At 31.8% G+C, this 20,763-nt stretch overlaps 2 protein-coding genes across 5 annotated transcripts; one reads left to right on the top strand and one right to left on the bottom strand.

Moving 5' to 3' along the window:
* Positions 1–12,865: 12,865 nt before the first annotated feature.
* LOC119635110 (secreted protein CSS1-like) lies at positions 12,866–16,290 on the bottom strand. 4 transcript variants are annotated; one of them, XM_038029690.1, is made up of 3 exons: positions 16,228–16,284; positions 15,150–15,267; positions 12,866–13,870 (listed from the first exon to the last, which is right to left on the bottom strand). In XM_038029690.1, the coding sequence occupies exon 3, from the start codon at positions 13,760–13,762 to the stop codon at positions 12,971–12,973; it is 792 nt and encodes a 263-aa protein (XP_037885618.1). In that variant the 5' UTR covers positions 13,763–13,870; positions 15,150–15,267; positions 16,228–16,284; the 3' UTR covers positions 12,866–12,970. The 4 variants fall into 4 exon arrangements, with proteins under 4 accessions (XP_037885618.1, XP_037885619.1, XP_037885617.1 ...); XM_038029691.1 differs by lacking the exon at positions 16,228–16,284 and adding an exon at positions 16,146–16,168; XM_038029689.1 differs by lacking the exon at positions 16,228–16,284 and adding an exon at positions 15,380–15,556.
* A 989-nt stretch (positions 16,291–17,279) lies between these two features.
* LOC119634661 (E3 ubiquitin-protein ligase TM129) lies at positions 17,280–19,580 on the top strand. The gene is made up of 3 exons (XM_038028936.1): positions 17,280–17,888; positions 17,957–18,086; positions 18,674–19,580. Exons 1-3 carry the CDS (start codon positions 17,383–17,385, stop codon positions 19,253–19,255), a joined length of 1,218 nt encoding a protein of 405 aa, XP_037884864.1. The 5' UTR covers positions 17,280–17,382; the 3' UTR covers positions 19,256–19,580.
* The last annotated feature ends 1,183 nt before the right edge of the window (positions 19,581–20,763 follow it).

Here is a 20,763-nt window from a genome sequence, read left to right as displayed (position 1 = left end):
TTTTTTTTTGATAAACTTTCCCGGATATAATTATAATAATTAAGAGTCAGAGAAAACAAAACTATATAATTTTTTCAATTTTCTCAATTTGAAATAAATAATTCTTATAACAAACAAAAAAAAAAAAAAAAAATTGAAAAATAATATTATTTCTATTCTTTACGATATCCAGAAAGTTGCTTTTGCTCGATTGGGCGGGCGATTTAATACATTTATGCAGAAATTATTTCTATTTATAAACTAAAAAAAAGTTTTTTTTTTTTTATTTTTTTTTTTTCTGGGAACTCCTTGCTAACTAAATAACAAATTAAAACAAAATTTAAATTGAGCATAGCGTGGCCCCTTAGTGCAAAGCATACATCAATTTACATATTTAGTATGTATTTATATACATACGAGATACATTTTAAAAATTATCAAAGCTGTGTGTGAAAGTGTTTTTTATTGACACATTTCGCGATTCTACAATACTTCCTGGAATTTGAATAAAATATTTTATGCTCCGGGAAGTGTAGAGTAGCGTACTTAACTGTATTATGCTTTTGGGAAATATGCGATAAAAATTTTACTTAACTAGTTTAGAGGATTAAATATTTGCGTTCAATCGGTTTTTTCTCTTAGAGAGACTTAGCAAGCCATGTTGAGAACCCATAGCATGTAGAGAAAAAAAGTTGTCACATTACTTGACTTTCGTTTAACGCCGAATATGGCTATCGCTGTCTGCAATTTGTTACTATTCCACTTGAGGGAACGAGCCGCTAAAGCACAAATGTACTCATGTACTTAAACACATTTATAGGTTTCTTAATATTCTAACAATAACAAGACAACATTGATGTAAAAATATAATACAAGAGGTATCAATATTTCGTAAGAAAAAGGAAGGAGTATAACAGAAGGGCAATAGCAATATGTCATCCGAAAATTATAAGAAGCAAAGCTACAACAAGGTGAGGAATTTAAAAGTTTTTTAATCAACCCTCGTATAAACGTACATAGGTATACGAAATGAGTTAAATTGAAATTCAAAATGAGTTTTTGACAAAAACATTTTATAGACGTGTACAAAGCGACGAAGGCGTACATATATATCGTTCGTTAATAATATCCATAAAAATTGCATACATAAGCAAAACTTTTGGAGTTAAAGCATAAACTTATGCACGCACAATACTTCTTTCTTCTCTTTTTCTGTTTTATTCCTTTTCCTATTCGTTTTTTGTTTTTTTTTTTTTTTTGTTTAGTAAGAGGTTCAATGAACCTGAGCATTTCATACTCAATCTGATATTTTTGTATCTGTTAAGTCATTTTTGATTGTCGTAGGTTAGGTACAGTAACTAATACACGCATACATATATTTACGTTGTTGTTTGTCGCTATCTAACCCAAGAATATTTACTTATTTTTTATCGCAAGAAAGGCAAACTTGAAATTATTTTCACCCTCATTATGTGCGAGCATAAGTGCTTTGGTGAGAATTAAAACGAACTTTTGACTGCAGGGCGATTTATTATTATATTAAATACAGTCATCTCTGTACGTAGTATGAGTTATATGACTTTCTCCATATCTCTATAACACATGATTCATATATTTCGATAAAAATACTTATTGAAAAATATATAGTAATTTCTCTCTTGTCTAAACAAATGCCTATGAGCAAAGGGTTGATGAGTGAGTAAGCTTAAGATAATTGTGAAATGATTTTGAAATGCTTGGCATCTAAGCTGATTATATGATGAAAAGTCTCTTAAGCAAATAATATCAAATCTGTAGCCGCATCTAGAATCTTCCAAAAATGTAAGAATGTAAAGCTTTTTCAAAATTTATGAAAGCAATTCCTGCTCTTTGCCTTTAGAAATTTTTGATTGGAATCTGTTTGCGAAAAATAGATTGCTTTTCTTAGTCTTAATGTCACTTGAAAAAAGTAGATTTATCCTCGGTATGTCCTTCGTAATTAAATTAATAAATGGCGCTATTAATTCGCCGACATTACTTGGTAAGATAATCTACAAAGTCCCGAACCGTATCTCTAAGAACTTTACTTTACGATCGAGATATCGAATTAGATATCGATTGAGATATCAAAATGTTTGAAGGACATCATATTGATGATGAATTTCAAAACTAATTTTGCAAAGACAATTTTTTTTCTTATTTAACTCCCGATGTACTAGATAGCATGTTCGAAAGTTCTCTTACAGAATTGTTTCAATCGCAAATTTCTTGTGTAGACATAGGAAAATTTCGACTTAATAGTGCTCGACCCTGAACAAGACGTAGACGGTTTTTTATGAGATTCTAATAACAGTAATTTTTATTATTTGAAATAACGGTTTAAGGATAAAATTTTTATTCATATTTTTAGGTTAAAGTATAATTAGGTTTTTTCATATATTTGTAATGAGTTAGATCCATAATTGGGCACTCTCAAACGCACGTATATTTTTGAAGAGCATTAGTAACAGAATTCTATCCATCTGTTTTCTTTTCATGTCGATTTGTTGGAATTAAGTCTACCTTGTGTAAAAGCACTAAGTTGTAATACGTAATTTCTTTCTCATCAGTGTAATTGGATTAACCCTTTACACACTCTGATGACGACATTTTATTTCTTACATCAGTTCCTATCTTTTCTAGTCTTCTCTTTTGCCTTGAGTAGCCTATTAGGTAAATTAGTGCTCGCGAGTTTAAATCTCAAGTGCAGCTATACTGAGTTTGATAATAAATGAGGTCGTAGCTGTAGTGGGCGCACTAACTAGGCTGTGACCACACCCTTCTTATCTTTTTTTCTTTCCGAATTTTCATTCCGATCATCACTATTGCTATAGAGCAAAGACAAGGTCATTGGTCATATTAAAACACACATATATATATATATATATATATATACGTATATTAGCAAGGTTATCCCTTAGATATATAAATACATTTACATATTTCGGATTAATATAATCTGTTTCTACGAAAAGATGTAACATTTCATTATACACATACACATGCAAATTTATCTCACCATAAATGACTTTACATATAATTTATTCATGAGTGTATTAATTTTGTGTGCCACAAAACACTTGTTCACTTGTTGCATACTGCTATCACATTGCTATAAATGCTCTGAGCAAAAGTTTTAAGTACATAAAAAACACAATATGCTTAGCTGTTGAAAGGAGTTGATTCCTATAACTAACTCTAACATTGCCAAAATAATAATTGCACACACACACACACACACACCGCAAACTCTTATCATAAATGATGTTTTATATTACCATCACTTTTCCCTCTCTCTCTCTCTCTCTCCCTCTCTCTCTCGCTCGCTCGCTATCCTTAGCCGGAATGACAGCATATACACTAAATGAAACTCTACGGTTGTTTGTGACTTCATTGTTGTGCATTGCGAAAGGTTTTCCAAATAGTAGTAATACTTTTCTACTTTACAAATTGCTAGTCAGAGCCTCTCAACTTTACTCGCAAACCAACAGCATCAGCAACAACCAGTTATAAAATCCTGGTTTCTGTCTGTCTACTCATTTTGTATGGATGTATATATATATATATATGTGTATGTGTGTATGTATGTATGTATGTATGCATTAAGCATTTTAATATTATTGCATACACACAATACAAAGCTTATGCGCATTTCATCACTTGCCACAAATTGTTTTTCAGAAACTCCTAAAAAACTTCCTGCCATTGCATATTATTCTCCATTGTCTCTAACAATGCCTCACTAATATTGTTATGCTATTATGCTCTAATAAAATTTGAAAACAATTTAAATTGTTCACTTATTGTTTAGAAATTGTCTACAGCTTTGTCGTGTCGTTTACGAAAATTTTTATTTTATTGTTTAGTCTCATATACTGTGTGTGTGTGTTTGTATATGCTTGTGTATGTATATATATACACAAAGAGCATATCATTGCAGCTTAAAGTCTTAATTGAGTTTCATTGATATCGTAAATACTAACTAACTGTTGATGACAGTATGAGATTCGTAACCAAAAAAAAAAAAAAAAAAAAAAAAAAAAAAAGAGTTTATTATGTTTTGTTTGCTTGCATTCGAAAAGCAAGATACATTTTGTATTGTATACATATTTTTAACCTTGATGGACTTATCGTTCGTAAAAGCTTTCTCGGCCATCTTTGATTCAAAACTTCAAAGTCAACAGGATTGCCATGGAAAACTGGAAACCTTAGGTATTCATCATTTCTTAAATAAGATCGGGAATATTAAAATTTCCTTTCAAAAGAGTCCATAAATTACTGCCTTAAGGGCCATCCTAGTCGACTATAACTTAACAATTTTTTCGTTTCATTTGTTAAGTAAAGTAAAAACGCATCATTTCACTTGTACGGTTTGCCATTGGTCCAGAAAATCATTACAATGCATTTCATTAGAAGACGATTTATTTAAAAGTCTCGACCAATTAAAAAAACAATTCCTACCTGAATAAAAAAACATGAAACTGAGCCAAAAGAATTGAGAATAATAAAATACATACATACATTGATGGACATTACGAATTATAGCAGATGGCGATGGAAATATGGTAAGAAATTTTTTGAGTTCTCTTTGATCTGAGGATTGAGACAAGTTCCACTTAGCTTAGAAAGAAAATGATTTACTGAGGAAATGAAATAATTACTTTTATGTTACATAATTTATGTGTGCTATAATTGATTTAGAGCAAACCTAGGCGTAAACTAAGAATATTGGTTCCAGTCCAACTATGAATATTGGTTCCAGTTTTTAAAAAAAAGTAGGCGCCAGATGTTTAATCTAGATTCCCCTGATTATTCAAATTTTAAATCTTTTCAATATTTTTTTTTGCTCCTACTGCCAGCTATTGTGAACGTGTGAATGTGTCTGAATTGAGTTTCCAAATTTCATTTTCATTTTTGGTTTGTTTCTTCAGTCATCCTAACAGATCTAGATCCAACTACACTTCTCACGCGTATTGAACAACTGCATGTACTTTATCAGGCCTTGAGTCCATATATCGAAAAGTTTCAAATCGAATGACAATGTTAACCCGTTCGCTACTAGCATCGTCCGGGAAAAGCATCCATTATGGCTTAAGACTTTTTTTTCAAGATTACGTGACTTCAACTGATATCGAAATTCCGTATGCATATTTAGAGGATGCTGGGCTGTTAGTAAGAAACGGCCGTTCTTCCCATATCTATAACAATTTGTAGTAAACTACTTAACAGCTATAGGACCCGAATAGTTGATTTCAATATACTTCTCTGGTTTAACAACGGCACAAACTTAGTTAACCAAATAACACGATGGAAATCACTTATAGAAAATTGATTCTTCTCCTGCATTTATCCTAAGGCCTCACAAAATGTTTGCCACATAATCACGAGAAATGCTTAAGAAAAAAAGCGAATTATTAATGCTTCTAAATAAGATATCTTCTAATGAAGTTGTCAGGAGTTTTTGTTGCAGCAAAGCAGTAGACATAGAAAAGAGTATCAAAGTATTTTTTGAAGACTGGAACTTGAAGTGTTCAAGACTTTTTCTTTAGTCACACACTGTCATTATTCTTCACCTTTAACCGCTAAGAGTTCGAAAAAAAGGGCAATGGAGTGAACAGGATTAAGTTAGTTCACAAACTAGCTCAAAATATTGCAGTTATCGTGGTTTAAATGCAAGAAAGTTATGAAAAAGTATTTCCAAGACCCTGTAAAAGCATCTAAATGATTATCTGGAAATTTTCAAGACTACTTTTACTTAAAAAGGATTTGCAAGTTATAAGGATTTTTATTTGCTTTATTTTATTTTTTTTTTTTTGATAAAAGCCGTCTCAAGATGGGATGGAATTTTGTTTCTCCACATTATCGAGAGTATTTTAACATTTTTAAAGAACGATTTACTTGTGAAAGAAAAAACACCTGACGCCACGGCCTTGCTTGCCTGTGTTTATCTCCCTGGAAAATTGCAAAAAAAAAAAAAAACATTTTAATTGCTGGGAACTATGTCGGATGTTTCATCAAATTTTTCCCTTGAAAAAGTGGGCAAAACTGGATGGGGTTTTTTAAAATATGTATTCGCATGACGTTCAAATGAATCAACCTCAGGAAGATATTTCTAGTATTTCCATAACAAATGCACAAACGCTTGGCAATCGGCATTTTCAACAAGCTTAGATGCCTAATAAGCCTTAATAAGTTATTTGCAAGTAATAACTGGAACCTGGAAAACTGGAAAATTTCAAAAAAAAAAGAAATAGTGAAAAATATCCGAAAAACAAATTAAAAATGATTAAATAATTTCTGGGGAAAAACTTGAAGCAGTAAATCACAATTCATCCTATCGGGAATCTCACATGTGCTCTTATTAAACCCATTATCACTTTAAAGCTACAAAAAAATTCTGGCTATCATTTCGCAGTACATATTCATTCTTAAGCCACGCTTTACAAGATAGTTGTGACATATTTTAAAGTAATCTGGTAAAAAAACCAAAATTAAGTAACTCTCATGGCGTGATGTGGGAGCGTGTTGTTGACTCAAAAGAATTGAAAAACTGAAAGGATTCCTCTTGCTTTCATAATCTTAATGCTAAGAGAGATATGTGGTAGGTTTTGGATGATGGCTACCCTAGTGCGATCCCATGCTTCCATTAGAAAACCGGATGTTTTTTTATGGTTATAAAGGACATCTTATGCACCTTATTTATCTTATTTTCATTAAGATAACTATTTCATCTCAGCTAAGAAACGGAATTAATTCAAGAGCTCATGAACTAAACGATTGGTTTAACAACAATGGGCACAATTTCGAAGCCATCTATATCAAGTCATTACTTTAATGAGTTTTATTACAGCTAAGTTTCATTAGAGAAACGCTCCTCTGTAAAGGTTCGGGATCTCAGTACTTTAATAAATAATTAGAATACTATGGCAAGCGAGAGAGAGATTTCGCATAAGAGAAATTAATGCATAAAAATCTTACAAGATGATCCCAAACTGGAACCATATTTTGCCATTAACCTTACGAACAACCTGGAAATCTCTGTAGGTTTAAGGATCGTGAAATGATAATTTAGAATTTGTACCCAAACTAGTTTTCGAACAGGCTTCAGAGTATTGAGTAGAACAACAAAGATAAATTGTTATCTATAATATGGCAACTCTCCAGTGAACCGATTTCTTTTGATTGGAAAACAACCTTTGAAAATATATAATTTTTGATAGAGAAATGCTATCAAAAGTCTTTTCCAGATATAAAAAATCTCTATATAGCGATCATAATAAATTAACATTTTCAAATTCAATAAAAACAAAGTTTTCATCGCTAAATAATTGTTGTTCTCGTTACTTGCATATCGAATTGTCGGTTACCTTCAAAGTATTTTGATTATTTGAAAAGTGCTAAACTTATTCGTATTATGGGCCGGCAAAAAAACCATATCATTATCTTGTCCTTCAGTAGTAATTAAGATTTTTCTAACATTATTTTTTTTTTTTATTTCGCTTAACTTGAAAAATTTTTTACAAAAAGATTGCTTCACTGTCTAATCGATAGCACTCATTCCGCCTATGATTACGTTCAAAAAATGGAAAATAAACAAAACACAAAAAAAAGAAGAACTTTCTTCTTCGGTGCAGTGTTTTTTTTTTTTTTTTTTTTTTTTTTTTTTTTAAACGGAAATGCATGTGTTTGGAATCAAAATGAAAGGGTTGCTAATTAAACTCATTTAGAAATGTAAATATGTACATACGCATAAAAATTGCACCAAAACGTATAGACACACATACGCACACACACATACGCACACACGCACAAAGTAACTAATACATAGACATATAGAGAAAAATATAAGGCAAATATATTGTACATTCGTTTGTGTGTGTATTTTGTATACGATATACACAATAATATACGTCGTTTGGCCCACAGGCGGCAATAACATAGCCAAGCATTTCATAGTCCCAGCAAAGTATACTCACACTGCCTACTCTATATATTTATATATATATATATATATATATATATATATCTATTTACATGTACGTTTGAATGTATGCATATGTTTATGCGTAAGCTTGCCTACAAACTCCTCATATATACTTTTGTATGGATGTGTGTTTGTAAATACATATCTTCTTCCTTTTTTTCTGGGGCTTTTAATATTTATAATAGAAAATGCCAAACACTCACAAAAAGGAGCAGTTTGAGGGATGATCGATAGGTGGGGTTAAGTTATAGTTAGTCCGTTTGTGTTAGTTGTTGTTCTTGTTGTTGTTGTTGCCTTTCCCATTTTGGCCGGTTAAATGAATGCCGAGATGGTTAGATGTATAGATTGTTGGTACGTTACTTGAATGAAATGGAATGAATTGCAAGTATTGGAATGACCGAATGGTATGAGCAAATCGATAACACTCCTTGTAGCCGTATTGTTAATTCTAATGCAAAATGCGTATTTATACAGTTCATGTTTTTTTTTTTTTTTTTTTTGCCTTTTTTTTTTTATTTACAAAATCCAACATTTAGAGGTTTAGGGGAAAAATTGCCAGATACAGGCATACATATAAGCATAAAAAAAATGCAAGTCTCGATGCTTAATACGCACATATATAAATATAGGCAAGTAATTGCTAAAAAGTGCGTTTGAATACGCATTAGATGCACACACACAAATGCTTATATTATTAATGCATTTACACATAAGCACACACACACACACACACAGAGGCATACACTTTTGAGTGCTTGCTTACTCCTAAACATATCTAAGTATATATGTGTATGCGCATAAAAATCATTCATTTTTTAAAAACATTTTTTTTTTTTTTTTTTTTATATGTGTGTACATATACGAGCCATACAGTAAGTGATGTGAGTTATTTGTATTTGTATTTGTATTTTACAGTTTTTGTTTTTCTTTCTTTCTTTCATTTCATACTGTGGTCAATGATTCATTTTTCAATGCATGCGTAAATGCAAAGCAATCAATTGACTGCGTACTAGTCATTAAAAAAATAAAGCCAAGCTGCAGTTAGTCAGTAGCTATAAACATGTAAACGTTTTTTTTTTTTTTCTTTTTCGATTTTCGTTTCATGCTATCATTTTATCCTTTTTTAGGAATTTTATATCCAACCACTTGATTGTTGTGCGAGCAGCAACAAAAGCATAGATGAATCTTTAAAATAAACTTTTGTTAATTAAATTCTAAATAAATTAATTAGAAGTAAGCATCAAATTAAACTTTGCATATGCATAAGCATTGCTTTCTTGAATTAATTAAGTGGGTTAGCAAAATATGATTAACGTTTTTTCTTTTTTTTTTTTTTTTTTTTTTTTTTTTCAAAAGTAAAGATTTGTACTACTTAAGGCAAGTAAAGCATGTTAGTAAAATTCCTTCGAAAAGACAATTATTCTAAATAATTGGAATGTGAAAGTAATATTTGATGGATTTCTCAATTACTAAAATAAGTTGAGAACACAACTAAAGAATTTTTCACTACACTAAGTACGGTTTTATCTTATCAGGATAATAGATTTCAGATAAATTCAGATAATTTGAAGATTACTTAATTGTTAAGGAAGAAATCTCTGATTCATATACATATATACACTTATCCATTACTAAAAGAACTATCTTCACGAATTTTCCATCTCACAACAAAATTATTCGCTCAGTTATGATAATATGTATGATATCATTTATTAAATTATTTCTCTACTAACGACAACGATTTCTTACTTGTTCCGCCGAAGTGAAAATTTCAGTCTGCTCTTCTCTGAGATCACTTGCAAGCAATTACAAAATTATAGTTTACGCTCTGTCGATATTGTCATTATCTTTATTATTATCGTCATATAGAACCGTATGGTTTCATATGCATATATATATATATATATATATAGAAATATATATCTCATATCGATTGAAGAAATCATCTTATTTAAGGCAACAAATCATTTCTTACGCTCAATTGGAATTCAGACTCGCTCGTTTGCTTCCTTGCGGTGAGTATGAAAAATATTACGCTTACCCTTCACGAATATGACAACGATCATTAGTTTCATAAAGGAAAATTTCGGTATTAATTTTCTCTTCCAACAACAATTATAAACATTATATTGTACATTACGAGAGCAGCAGGAGCAAAAGGGGATTGGCAGGATACAAACACCGGATGAAGGAAAAATAAATTTCTTTGAATTTACTATTTTGACAAATCCTTATTTGAAATTTCTTGCTTATGCCTTCACTCTTCTATCTTCGTTTGAAGCCTTTACGTTTTTGTTCGCACAGCGAACTCTACAAGTCATCAGAGAAACTAAAATAACAGCGGCCAGAAATTGTAGATTTCATACAATTTTTCAATAAACTTACACACACACACACACACACAAATATATTAAGGTTACCTTAGTTCTTTTCAATCATGCCAAATACTTTGGTTTTATGACGCACTAAAAGTCTTTATGGAAGAAATCTAATTTTAAATAAACCGCCACTAAATCTAAATCTTAAGCCTAAAAGGCCTCTAGCGTCTAGTTATCATTAAAATTCATCAATAGGTATCGCCAAACGTAAAAACGTTTAGCAACTTAGCAAAAAAAAAAAAAAGGAAAGATAATGTTGGCGATCTTCAGATTTGTGAAAAATATTAATCAAAAATATTATATAAATAAAATGTAATATTTTAATTTAAAATGGCATTCGAAATTCTCCAATATTTTTATAGAAACTTTAATGCGTGTTCCTGTGGCAATATGTTTAAAGAATATCATGGCCTCCTTTTGGTAAACCTCCAAAATGCGGGCGTAGCTATATCGATACATTTACGTTTGTATTTTAGATTACATTTCTTCTATGTACAAATAATCTATTCTATACTATTTATAATTAAAAAGAACTGCTCACCTTAAATAAAAATGGCTTTTTTCCACAAATTTTATTAAATAACTTAATCACACAGAAAAATTGCATCCTTTAATTTTAGCGATGTGATATTTTTTAGTGAGAGAACTGAACAACTTTTACCAGCATACATATCACAACTTTTTAGTAAGAGAGTTGAACAACTAGTTTCAGTTTATGCAACAGGAGAAAATGAAACAATAATTCTGTACACGCAAACATGCATTTACTTCTTGTTCTTTTTTTCTCTATCCTAAATTCAATGTCCTTAATAATTTATGTATTTCACTTTTTTTTTATTATTTTTTGTATTAATTTTCAAAAGAAAACATGTAAAATGTGGTATTAATCCGGATGTAGAACTTAATTTGTACAATTAACCCAGCTGTAGAACTCAATTTGTGGAATTAACTCAGCTGTACAATTTTTCTTATTTATTACAAGCAACTCTGTGCTCTCTGTATTTTCAACACTAGGTCCCTTTTTTATCAACGGTGTAAAAGAAAAACGCAGCTAACGGCTTTCTAAGCAAACAGAACAGTTTGACAAGCTTACAAAGCAATGATTGCAATTAAGAAATTAATAAATTTTAGTAAATTATTAAGCATATTTTAGAAAAAATATAACAAAGAAAAAATGTACATTTACTGATAAGTGCATTTCTTATTACGCACAATTTCATTTGTTATCAAGGAGACCCATCTGAGATTCACATAGTTTTCTTGGGAATATCGTTGGTGTAATTTTTATATCTTTTGTGTTATTAATTTCCTCTTTTGTGTACCAATTAAGCGAATGTTTTGGAATGTTTTTGAACGTTCAGAATGTTTAGAATATTTTAGAACATGTCATGGCGTGACGGTTTTCGCGCTTTTGAAAATAGATAAAAATGTTGTAAAGAAAAGAAACTCAACTTTAAAGAATTATTCATTGTATACACACACATACATGGATGAATATTGGGAAAATAAATAGACGGAAATCCAAAAATTATTCTGATGATGCTGATAAGAAGACTCGGGTCTATGGTAAATCACATTGACTGCTTCATATATCCCATTAAACGTCACAACTTAGACCAGGTGCTCTGTTGACTTCCATCATCACAACAATTGATTGTGAACGTGGCAATTTTATAAGTTTATTACACTCTACCAGTACTATTAGCGTAGTTTATATACCTATAGCTTTTAATTATCTGTAGAAATTTTTTACCAAAATATGAGCATGGAGCATCACTTTAATTTACTGTCACTTGATAACCCATTTCATAAGGAATGTGCAAAATGATTGTCTGCATTCAACCGTTACTTTCCATTCGTCTGCATACAATCCGCATTGATACTTTGTTTTATCCAAAATAAAAAAACCAAAATATCTAAAAAAGCAGTGGCGAATATAATATATATTGATATGGCGGCACATATACTTGTTGTTGTAATGCCGCCAATATGAATGCAGGTGTACAATAAACATACGTTATTGTTTTTCTGCCCTGTATCCTTTTGACTTAGAGGCTGAAGGAAGAATTCTTGGGATTTTTTTTTTAAATTAGAGAAAGCATTCGTTGTTACTTTGTCCGTGAATTTTGCCTATTTTTAACATATACAATTCCATAAGCGTTTAGAAAGCATAAGCTAAAATTATCAACTAATAAGTTGTTTCTAAATTTTGAAGAACAGTTTGCTCTTATGTCAAGGATGCATTATGCGTATATACACTAACTAAGCACGTGTTGTAATAACCTATTTATACATATGTATATAAGCATGTCATATTTTTTAATATTTATTATTTCTAGACCTAACAGAGGTGCTTCATGTTTTTCCAATTCTTTGCTAACATTGAATAGAATAAATAACCAGTCTAGTTAATAAATAAACTAGAAACAAAAAGAAAAAAACCAAAATTTCTTTATATAAATGTATTTGAGTGTACACATTTGGATCTGAGGCTTTACGAAGAAATTTGACATGAATAGAACATTGACATGAAGAACACGATTTTTGGATATGTTGACATCTTTCTCTCTCTCTCTTTCTCTCCCTCAACCACCATACGATACGCTTTCGATTACTGCAGATCGCAGAGTGCCTGGAGCGATTTTTCGAGTGCTTTGCGCGAATCGAAGAGTGCTTGGCGCGTGTAATTAAGCGGCCAGTGACACGCGCCGAGTGTCCCGTGACAGTCGCCGAGTGCCTCGACCAACCCATTGAGTTCGCTGAGTGAGCGGTCGAGTGCCCAGACCAAACTGTCGCGTGCCTGATCCGACTCGGTGACAGCCTGCTCCGACTTGGCGACTGCCTGGAGCGACTCTTTGAGTGCCTTGCACGACGCGAAGAGTGCCTGGCCTGACTCTTCGAGAGCCCCCCACCATTTGCTGACTGCATCCTGCGCCTGCTCGACTGCCTGGGCCCACTTGGCGACTGCGTTTTCACACTCGTCGACTGCGTGGAGCGACTTGTCGAGTGCCTGGCTCGACTCGATGATTGCCTTAACTGACTCTTCGACCGCCTGCTCCGTGTCGTTGTCTGATTGGAGCGAATTGTCGAGTGCCTGGCTCGACTCGGTGACTGACTGGAGCGAAATGTCGAGTGACTGGCTCGACTCGGTGACCGACTGGAGCGAATTGTCGAGTGACTGGCTCGAGTCGGTGACTGACTGGAGCGAATTGTCGAGTGCCTGGCTCGTCTCGACGATTGCCTTGACTGGCTCTTCGACCGCCTGCTCCGACTCGGTGACTGACTGAGGCGACTTGTCGAGTGCCTGATGCCACTCTGCCACTGCCACTGTCTGATGTGGCTCCGCTGGTGCCTCACCCGACTCGGCAAGTGCCTGGCATAATTCGCCGTCCACTTGGCTCATCTCGGTGATTGGCTGGCGCTTATCGTCAATATGAGACCACGATTTGTGAATTATCTTTTATTTCGCAAGTTGTTTAAAGTGGTGGAAGAATAGTGTTGCAATCTTTGGCTGAAAAAAACATGTTTTAGAAATATTATCCTAAATTAAAAAGATAAATTCGTTGTTCTAATAATGCAAAGATGACAGATTTTTACTGCAAAGAGATAGTGGAGGCCACCATATAACTTGAAAAAGCCAAAAGAATATCTAAGACCATCAAGCCTGTGACACTTGAAAATTTGATTTTCATGCAGACCCGCTAATCTTACAAAGCTCGCAAATATAACATGGTATAGCATGAACCATTTTTAAATATAATTTATCATAGGCGTGACCACTCATGAATCTATAAAAAATTTTGATCTCCTAGGAATTAAAGGAAGTCTCTGATAAAGATTTGAAGATAAATGTGGAATTTATTTTATAGAAAAGGCGATTGGATTTGGGGCGCGCAATATCTTTATAATTATCATTTAGTTATTGAAAGATGTGTTAACGAATTGCTCGCATTGCTTCATTGGGAGTATGTTTGATGAACGAAATTGTGCCCTCAACTTGAATGAAAATCAGCTTTTCCATTTCACAAAAAAAGGCGCAGTGATCAGGAATCTAAACAAGGTGACAGCCATCCAGTTGAGATTCATATAACATCCTGCATATATCAAACATACATTGATTATCTGCATATCTTTTATTTACTTTTACTTTTTTTGAAAAACCAGAAGATAAACTAAAGCAAAAATAAAAAACAACAATAAAAACTCAACCGGAACGAATAATAAACAACAACAAGAAACAGCTACCGGCCGGCATACACAATGCCATCATAATTAAAATTAAATTAAATTAAATTACATACACCCATGTACAATTAGCAAAACCAGCGAAACAATAATAATCGCTTACTATAAATAGCCGAAAGGATCGGAAATTCACAACTTCAACTTAATTTTTTTAATGAGAATAGTAAAAGAGAAAAAAATAAAAAGCAAGTGGGAAAATTAAATTCGCACGAATCTTTTATATCCATCACCGTTTACCCCAAAAAAAAGACGAAAAAATAAAAGAACAAAATTCTCATGCGCTCATAACAGATTTTACATCCATTACACAGACGGACAGGCGGACTTTTCGGCTTAGATCGATTTAAAATTTAGTTCTGACCAAGAATATATATATATATATATATATACTATATATATAGTTTGTCTCTGATGCTTCGTCTTCTGGGCGTTGCAAACGTTTTGACAAAATTAATATACCTTCTTACTTCGGTGATGGGTATAAAAATATGAACATGCCGCTAAGAATTGAGAACATAAAACGGAAAATATGAATTATTACTTACAATTTTATATTTGTATTCCCAGTAAATATATTGATAATAAAATAAACGATGTATAAGAGATTTTCAACACGGCAATGACTTCTTCAGTTGTTTCTCACAAACTTTCTAGTGGGATCAACTAGCAAATACAAAAAAAAAAAAAATGAATAATAGAAGATACGCGCAATCTTTTATTTATTTATTTTTTTCTTAATATTATTCACGATGCTTCACAGTTTTTCGATTCAGACCCTTTAAACTTTGTAGAGATTTCTCACGGCGTGGATGGAATGCTGTGCATTGAAGCACGGTTTTTGTATATATGTTTGTTAGAAGCAAGAAATAAAACACTCTGTAATTCTCCTGTTATTTCAAGAGTTTGTGCTTTACAGATTCAGGAAAGCTATAAAAATTAAACAAAATTTACAAAGGACTTAAAAAAAATAAGAAAAGTTATGAGCAAAAGAAATGACAAAGTCGCGAAAAGGTTAACTTAATAACGACAGTCGAATGTGAAAAGTTCTTTGTTTCATTCGTCTTTGTTTTCATTACATGCATATATTCAAACGTTCGTTCCTTTTCTAATTACTCTTACTCTCTTAGAAGCTCTAAATGATTATGTTAAGAAAAATTTGCGAACTCATTATATGAAAATCGCGCCAAAAATTGAAAGAAGAAAACACGAAAACAGATCGTAAACAAAATCACGCACGCACGCCCACACACACCTGAACGTATTAAATAACACGCGGTAGAATATAGGTTTTTCACTCTTATTATTTTATTATTATTATAAATTTAGCCAGAGAATCAATTCTAAGACTAAAGTCTTAATCACTAACATCTAAAGCTTTCGACTTTTCACTCTTATATTAACTCTTATGTTCCTGCACATTTTCGTTGCACATGCCCAAAAACCAAAGCCGGCAAACCTCGTGCAATAAAATAAAAGCAAACAATCTTACAATTCTAAAGTTTTCTAATGTCTTTCTTGTTTTTATCCAATTTATTGCTCACCTCAAAATCTCTACCATCACCATGTAAAATTACAATAAAATGGAGATAAAACGTCGAAAAACGACAAAACTGCTGCTCTTACCAAAGTTTTTACATATATTTCGCATAAAATGTCTGCAATAACACAAACGTAAATTCACTCTTTTTCTGTGCTTATTTTTTTTTTGCTTTATCTATTTTGCATTTACTCTTAATTGCTTATTACTTTTTTTGCACAACTTATTGACAAGTTAAAATTTTTAAACTTAATAACTTTTGATTCTTTTCAAAATGAAATCTTTTTCATTTGTTAGCACTAGTTTCGCGTTTATTTCGGCTATATATATACATTATTTATGTATAAATAAGAATAAATAAGAAATTAAGTACATACGCAGTCCAAGCGACGATTAAAGCTGAGACGGTAAAACTCTCAACTGACTATGAATCTAGGTGGATTTCAGGCCAGTTCCTTAAATTACTCTCATATGACTGTGAATCGAGGTGGATTTCAGGCCAGTTCCTTAAATTACTCTCATATGACTGTGAATCGAGGTGGATTTGAGGCCCGCTTATTAAATTACTCTCATATGACTATGAATCGAGGTGGATTTCAGGCTCGCTCAAAAAAACTATAACTGTGAGCTAAATTGGGTAACAAATTTGGTGAGAGCAGTGGAAAACAAAACAGAGAGTAAGTGTGAGTAAATGATGGAGTGAGATCGTATAAGAACAAATACACGATAGGCAAAGTTAAAACGGGAGAAAAGTCAAGAGATTACAATTACACACAAACTTGCATTTCTTATGTGGTTTTTTTGAATAGGTTTTTTTTCTGATAGAAAAATGAAAAGAAGAATATGTACATATATGTTTGTATGTTCATAGAACTTTTTGATTTTGCGTAAATCCATGTGTCAATGTTTCACATTTCATATTTGTTCTCATAAGTTTCACGGGGAGTTAAAAAATCAATGGGAGATATAGCGAATTCGAATGAAAAACAAATGAAATTATTTACAAATCAATTTAATCAAAATTTAGCGAATTAAAAGCGAATTGAAAGCGACATGGAATGAAATGGAATTATTGAAATAAAATAAAAGCTAGCAATTTCACACGTTTTAACATCGAACATATGATTTATTTAGATTTCTTCTACAACAATTATTAACACAACACGAATAACTGTATCGGAATTAATAAGTTTTTGTTTACATTTCGTTTTCGTGATTAATTTTTCACAATTTTCCGCCCAATGGACGAATCTGAATTATTGTTTAATCTTTTTTATTTATTGCTATGTATGTGCATTATATATCCACCAGAAGAATTTCAACGGTTAGGCCTAACAATTGAACAATTATTCTCCCGTTTGCTTGGTGAAGAATATTTAAACTTTGTTCTTTATCATAAAAAAAGGACATCATTAAATCTTTTTGTGCATAGCTGCTTACCGGCATTATATTTTTTAATACATCGTTTTAAGTTTTCGGTTTTCATGGAGCCAGAATTGGAAAAAGAATCGGAGTTAGATCCAGACTTTCCGATGCCTCAAGAGGCCAAGGCATTTAAAACATTAACCTGGAAAGTTGCGCAAAGATTCAGTTTGATGGCAATTTTAGTGGTGCCAGCGTTAATTTTCAACTGGTATCAACAGGATTGGAAACGACATCCTATCTCACAGACTCTATTAAAATTTTCTAATGTGCCGCATAGCAGCATAACGGAAATTATCTCGGACATTGGCAACGAATTCCGTCGGTAAGTATTTTAAAAAGAATAAAATCTTCTAAAAATTTAATCCGAATGTATACATTTTTAATCTGTAGACCCAATATTTATAAGAAAAAGTTAAATTTTATATCAACTGTAATTACAACTGAAAATTGGATAATCAAGACATCGTTATATAATGTATATTTCGCCCATCAAAGTGACACAACCTTAAGTGTAGCAAAGGTAAGCAATCTAAACTACATTTGTTGTATGTTCATCCACAAAGACATAATTATAAAAGTCGGAAAAATTAATGATTGATTTGAGCTAGGCAACGTAATGAATCCTTGCGAATTCATGTTATTATTGAATAGCAATAAGGGGAAACCTTTCTAAAGTTCATAAGATAATAATCAATTCTCCATTTGATTGATTTCAATTCCACTAAGAATGCATTCATCATATTATTAAAAATTTGGTAAAAATAATTAAATCGTCTATTTTATTTATTTCCGCTCCTTTATGAATGTATTCTCAAAGTATTAAAATGAATTTTGCTATATTATGTAATTTCGTCTCCGAGCATTAAGCCATTGAACCATCCAATAACTGGGATATCAATAGTTAAATAGTCTAAATGTTAACATGAAGTTTATCTTTTGAAACAATTCAATATTTTTCAGATTAATTAATGTACAATTATAATCGGTAAATTGCTTAATCTTCCGACTTTTGCAAAGATTATACATACATATATATATATATGTATATACTTTCAAAACATTTAAAATATAATGAAATATATTCAATAATGTTATCTTTATATACAGACGGAGACTTATAACGTATCGGCAGATAATACGGACACACTCCAAATGGTTAGCATTGTAGTAAAACCGAATCGTGTCGGTGTTCCTGATTTTCATATACGCATCAATGCACTTGAATTTCGTAACCTCGAAGAACGTATAACCAGACCAATTGTAATACCATCGAATATACAGTTTCATCGCAATGTTATCGATCGATTTATTGATGTATTTAAAGAACAAGTTACCCATAATCCAATATATAAACCGGATCGTATCGCAGAGAAATGTTTGGGTTGTATGAACGAAGAGCCGAACATTAAAATTCATAAACAATGCGAAGATATTGATCGGGATGGACAGCCATTATTGAGTGAAAATTGCTGTTCAAATTGCTATTGTCGACCTATGTGGTGCGTGGAATGCTTGGCGCGTTGGTTTGCCGCTCGACAAAACGAACACGATCGTGAAGTGTGGTTAGAACAAAAATGCACTTGTCCTATGTGTAGAGCGAAATTCTGTTTACTCGATGTAAGCTATATAGAAAAATCAAATAATACAACCGTTGGAGGTTTAAATGATCCTGATGACATGCGCATATGACTTTAGTCTACCTAATCAATGCAATCATATGTCAACTTATTTAATTAAACAAAATACGATGAAAGCTGTGAGCAAAAAAAAGTTCATTCATTTTTTTTTTTTGTTTTTTTTTTTTTTTTTAATAGCTCTTTAAAAGATTTTTATAAACTAAAAAATACACAAGAATACTTCCGTTTTACATGAGGTCTTTTACTGTTAACTTGTTGATTTAATAACAAACAAACATCTGTACTCATATTCATTATTGCATTAAAGAAAAACGAATATAATTCTAAAAGTACACAATCTTTACATTTTACATTTTAAGGCAAAATTTTTTCTTATAATAATCAAGTATGTGTAAAATAAATGTAATTTTTTTTCATTTTTTTTCTTCCTTTTTTTTTATTTTTCATTCAAAAACTTACTAAACTATAATGTTATCACTTTGTTGAAATACTTCTTTTTATGTTTTTATCTTTTTCTCTCGCCAAAAAAAAAAAATCGTTTTTCAAATAAAAACTATTTTTAATAGATTCTTATCGAAAAGAAAAAAAAAATCTACAAGTAAAAGAAATACTAAATATATTCACTTGGAAATGGGTTTTACATACCCACCACTTTAGTACACGGAAATCAGTTAATTTTGCATTAATTATGGTTGCGCCAATGGGAAAATCGGTGCAAACTGCAATCAATATTCATCCGTATGTCTCTTTATGGCTTTTAAAAAATTTCAAAACACTTCAACTTGAGCACCTTTGCTTCTGTGGCCAGCTTTTCTGTGATACCCGAGCCGATACAAAGAACAAAAGTTTTCTAACCTTCAAAACCGAGTCAGTACGCGTTGTTCTTACGGCTTTTAAGCAATAAGCAGTTACATCCTATTAGACGGCGCCTTGTGGAATAATCTTTGAAACCAATTGAATTTTAAACGCAAACTTTAATGTGTACAACAAGTTATTGGCGCGATGGCAAAAAGATGATGCTGATTCTATAACAATATCAATATATCGGCCGACCTCGCACATGATCCAATCGTGACTCTATTTACTTTCCATTCTTTTTTTTTCCTTTAATTGCTTTGACTGAAGCATAAGTATTTTCAACAAAATTTCCAATAAATGCCATTGATTTTGATAAAATCTATTTATAGTAAAAAAAAAAAATATTGAAATCAGTCTATTTTTTCTGCACTTACAAGGTCCATCACAAGCGAACTGCGGTCACATATGTATATCAATGTTGCGGTCAATATGTCTTTAACTCTTAATTTTAAAATATTGCAAATTAAATAAGAAACTTAATAACTTTTCAAAGAGCGAGTGGTGGGCGTAATTTTGTATTTAAGTACCACTGTTATTCATTCTCTTCCATGTCATTATCTTTTAAAAGATTATTCGTATCCTTATGAACAAATTTTGAATTAAACATAAATTCATTTTAAATATCTCCCTCTCTCTTTCTCTCTATCTCTCTCTATCTCTCTCTCTCTCTCTCTCTCTCTCTCTCTCTCTCTCTCTCTCTCT

Source organism: Glossina fuscipes, unplaced genomic scaffold, assembly GCF_014805625.2.
Source record: "Glossina fuscipes isolate IAEA_lab_2018 unplaced genomic scaffold, Yale_Gfus_2 3, whole genome shotgun sequence".
NCBI classification, from domain to species: domain Eukaryota; kingdom Metazoa; phylum Arthropoda; class Insecta; order Diptera; family Glossinidae; genus Glossina; species Glossina fuscipes.
This window is presented reverse-complemented; position numbering and strand designations above follow the sequence as displayed.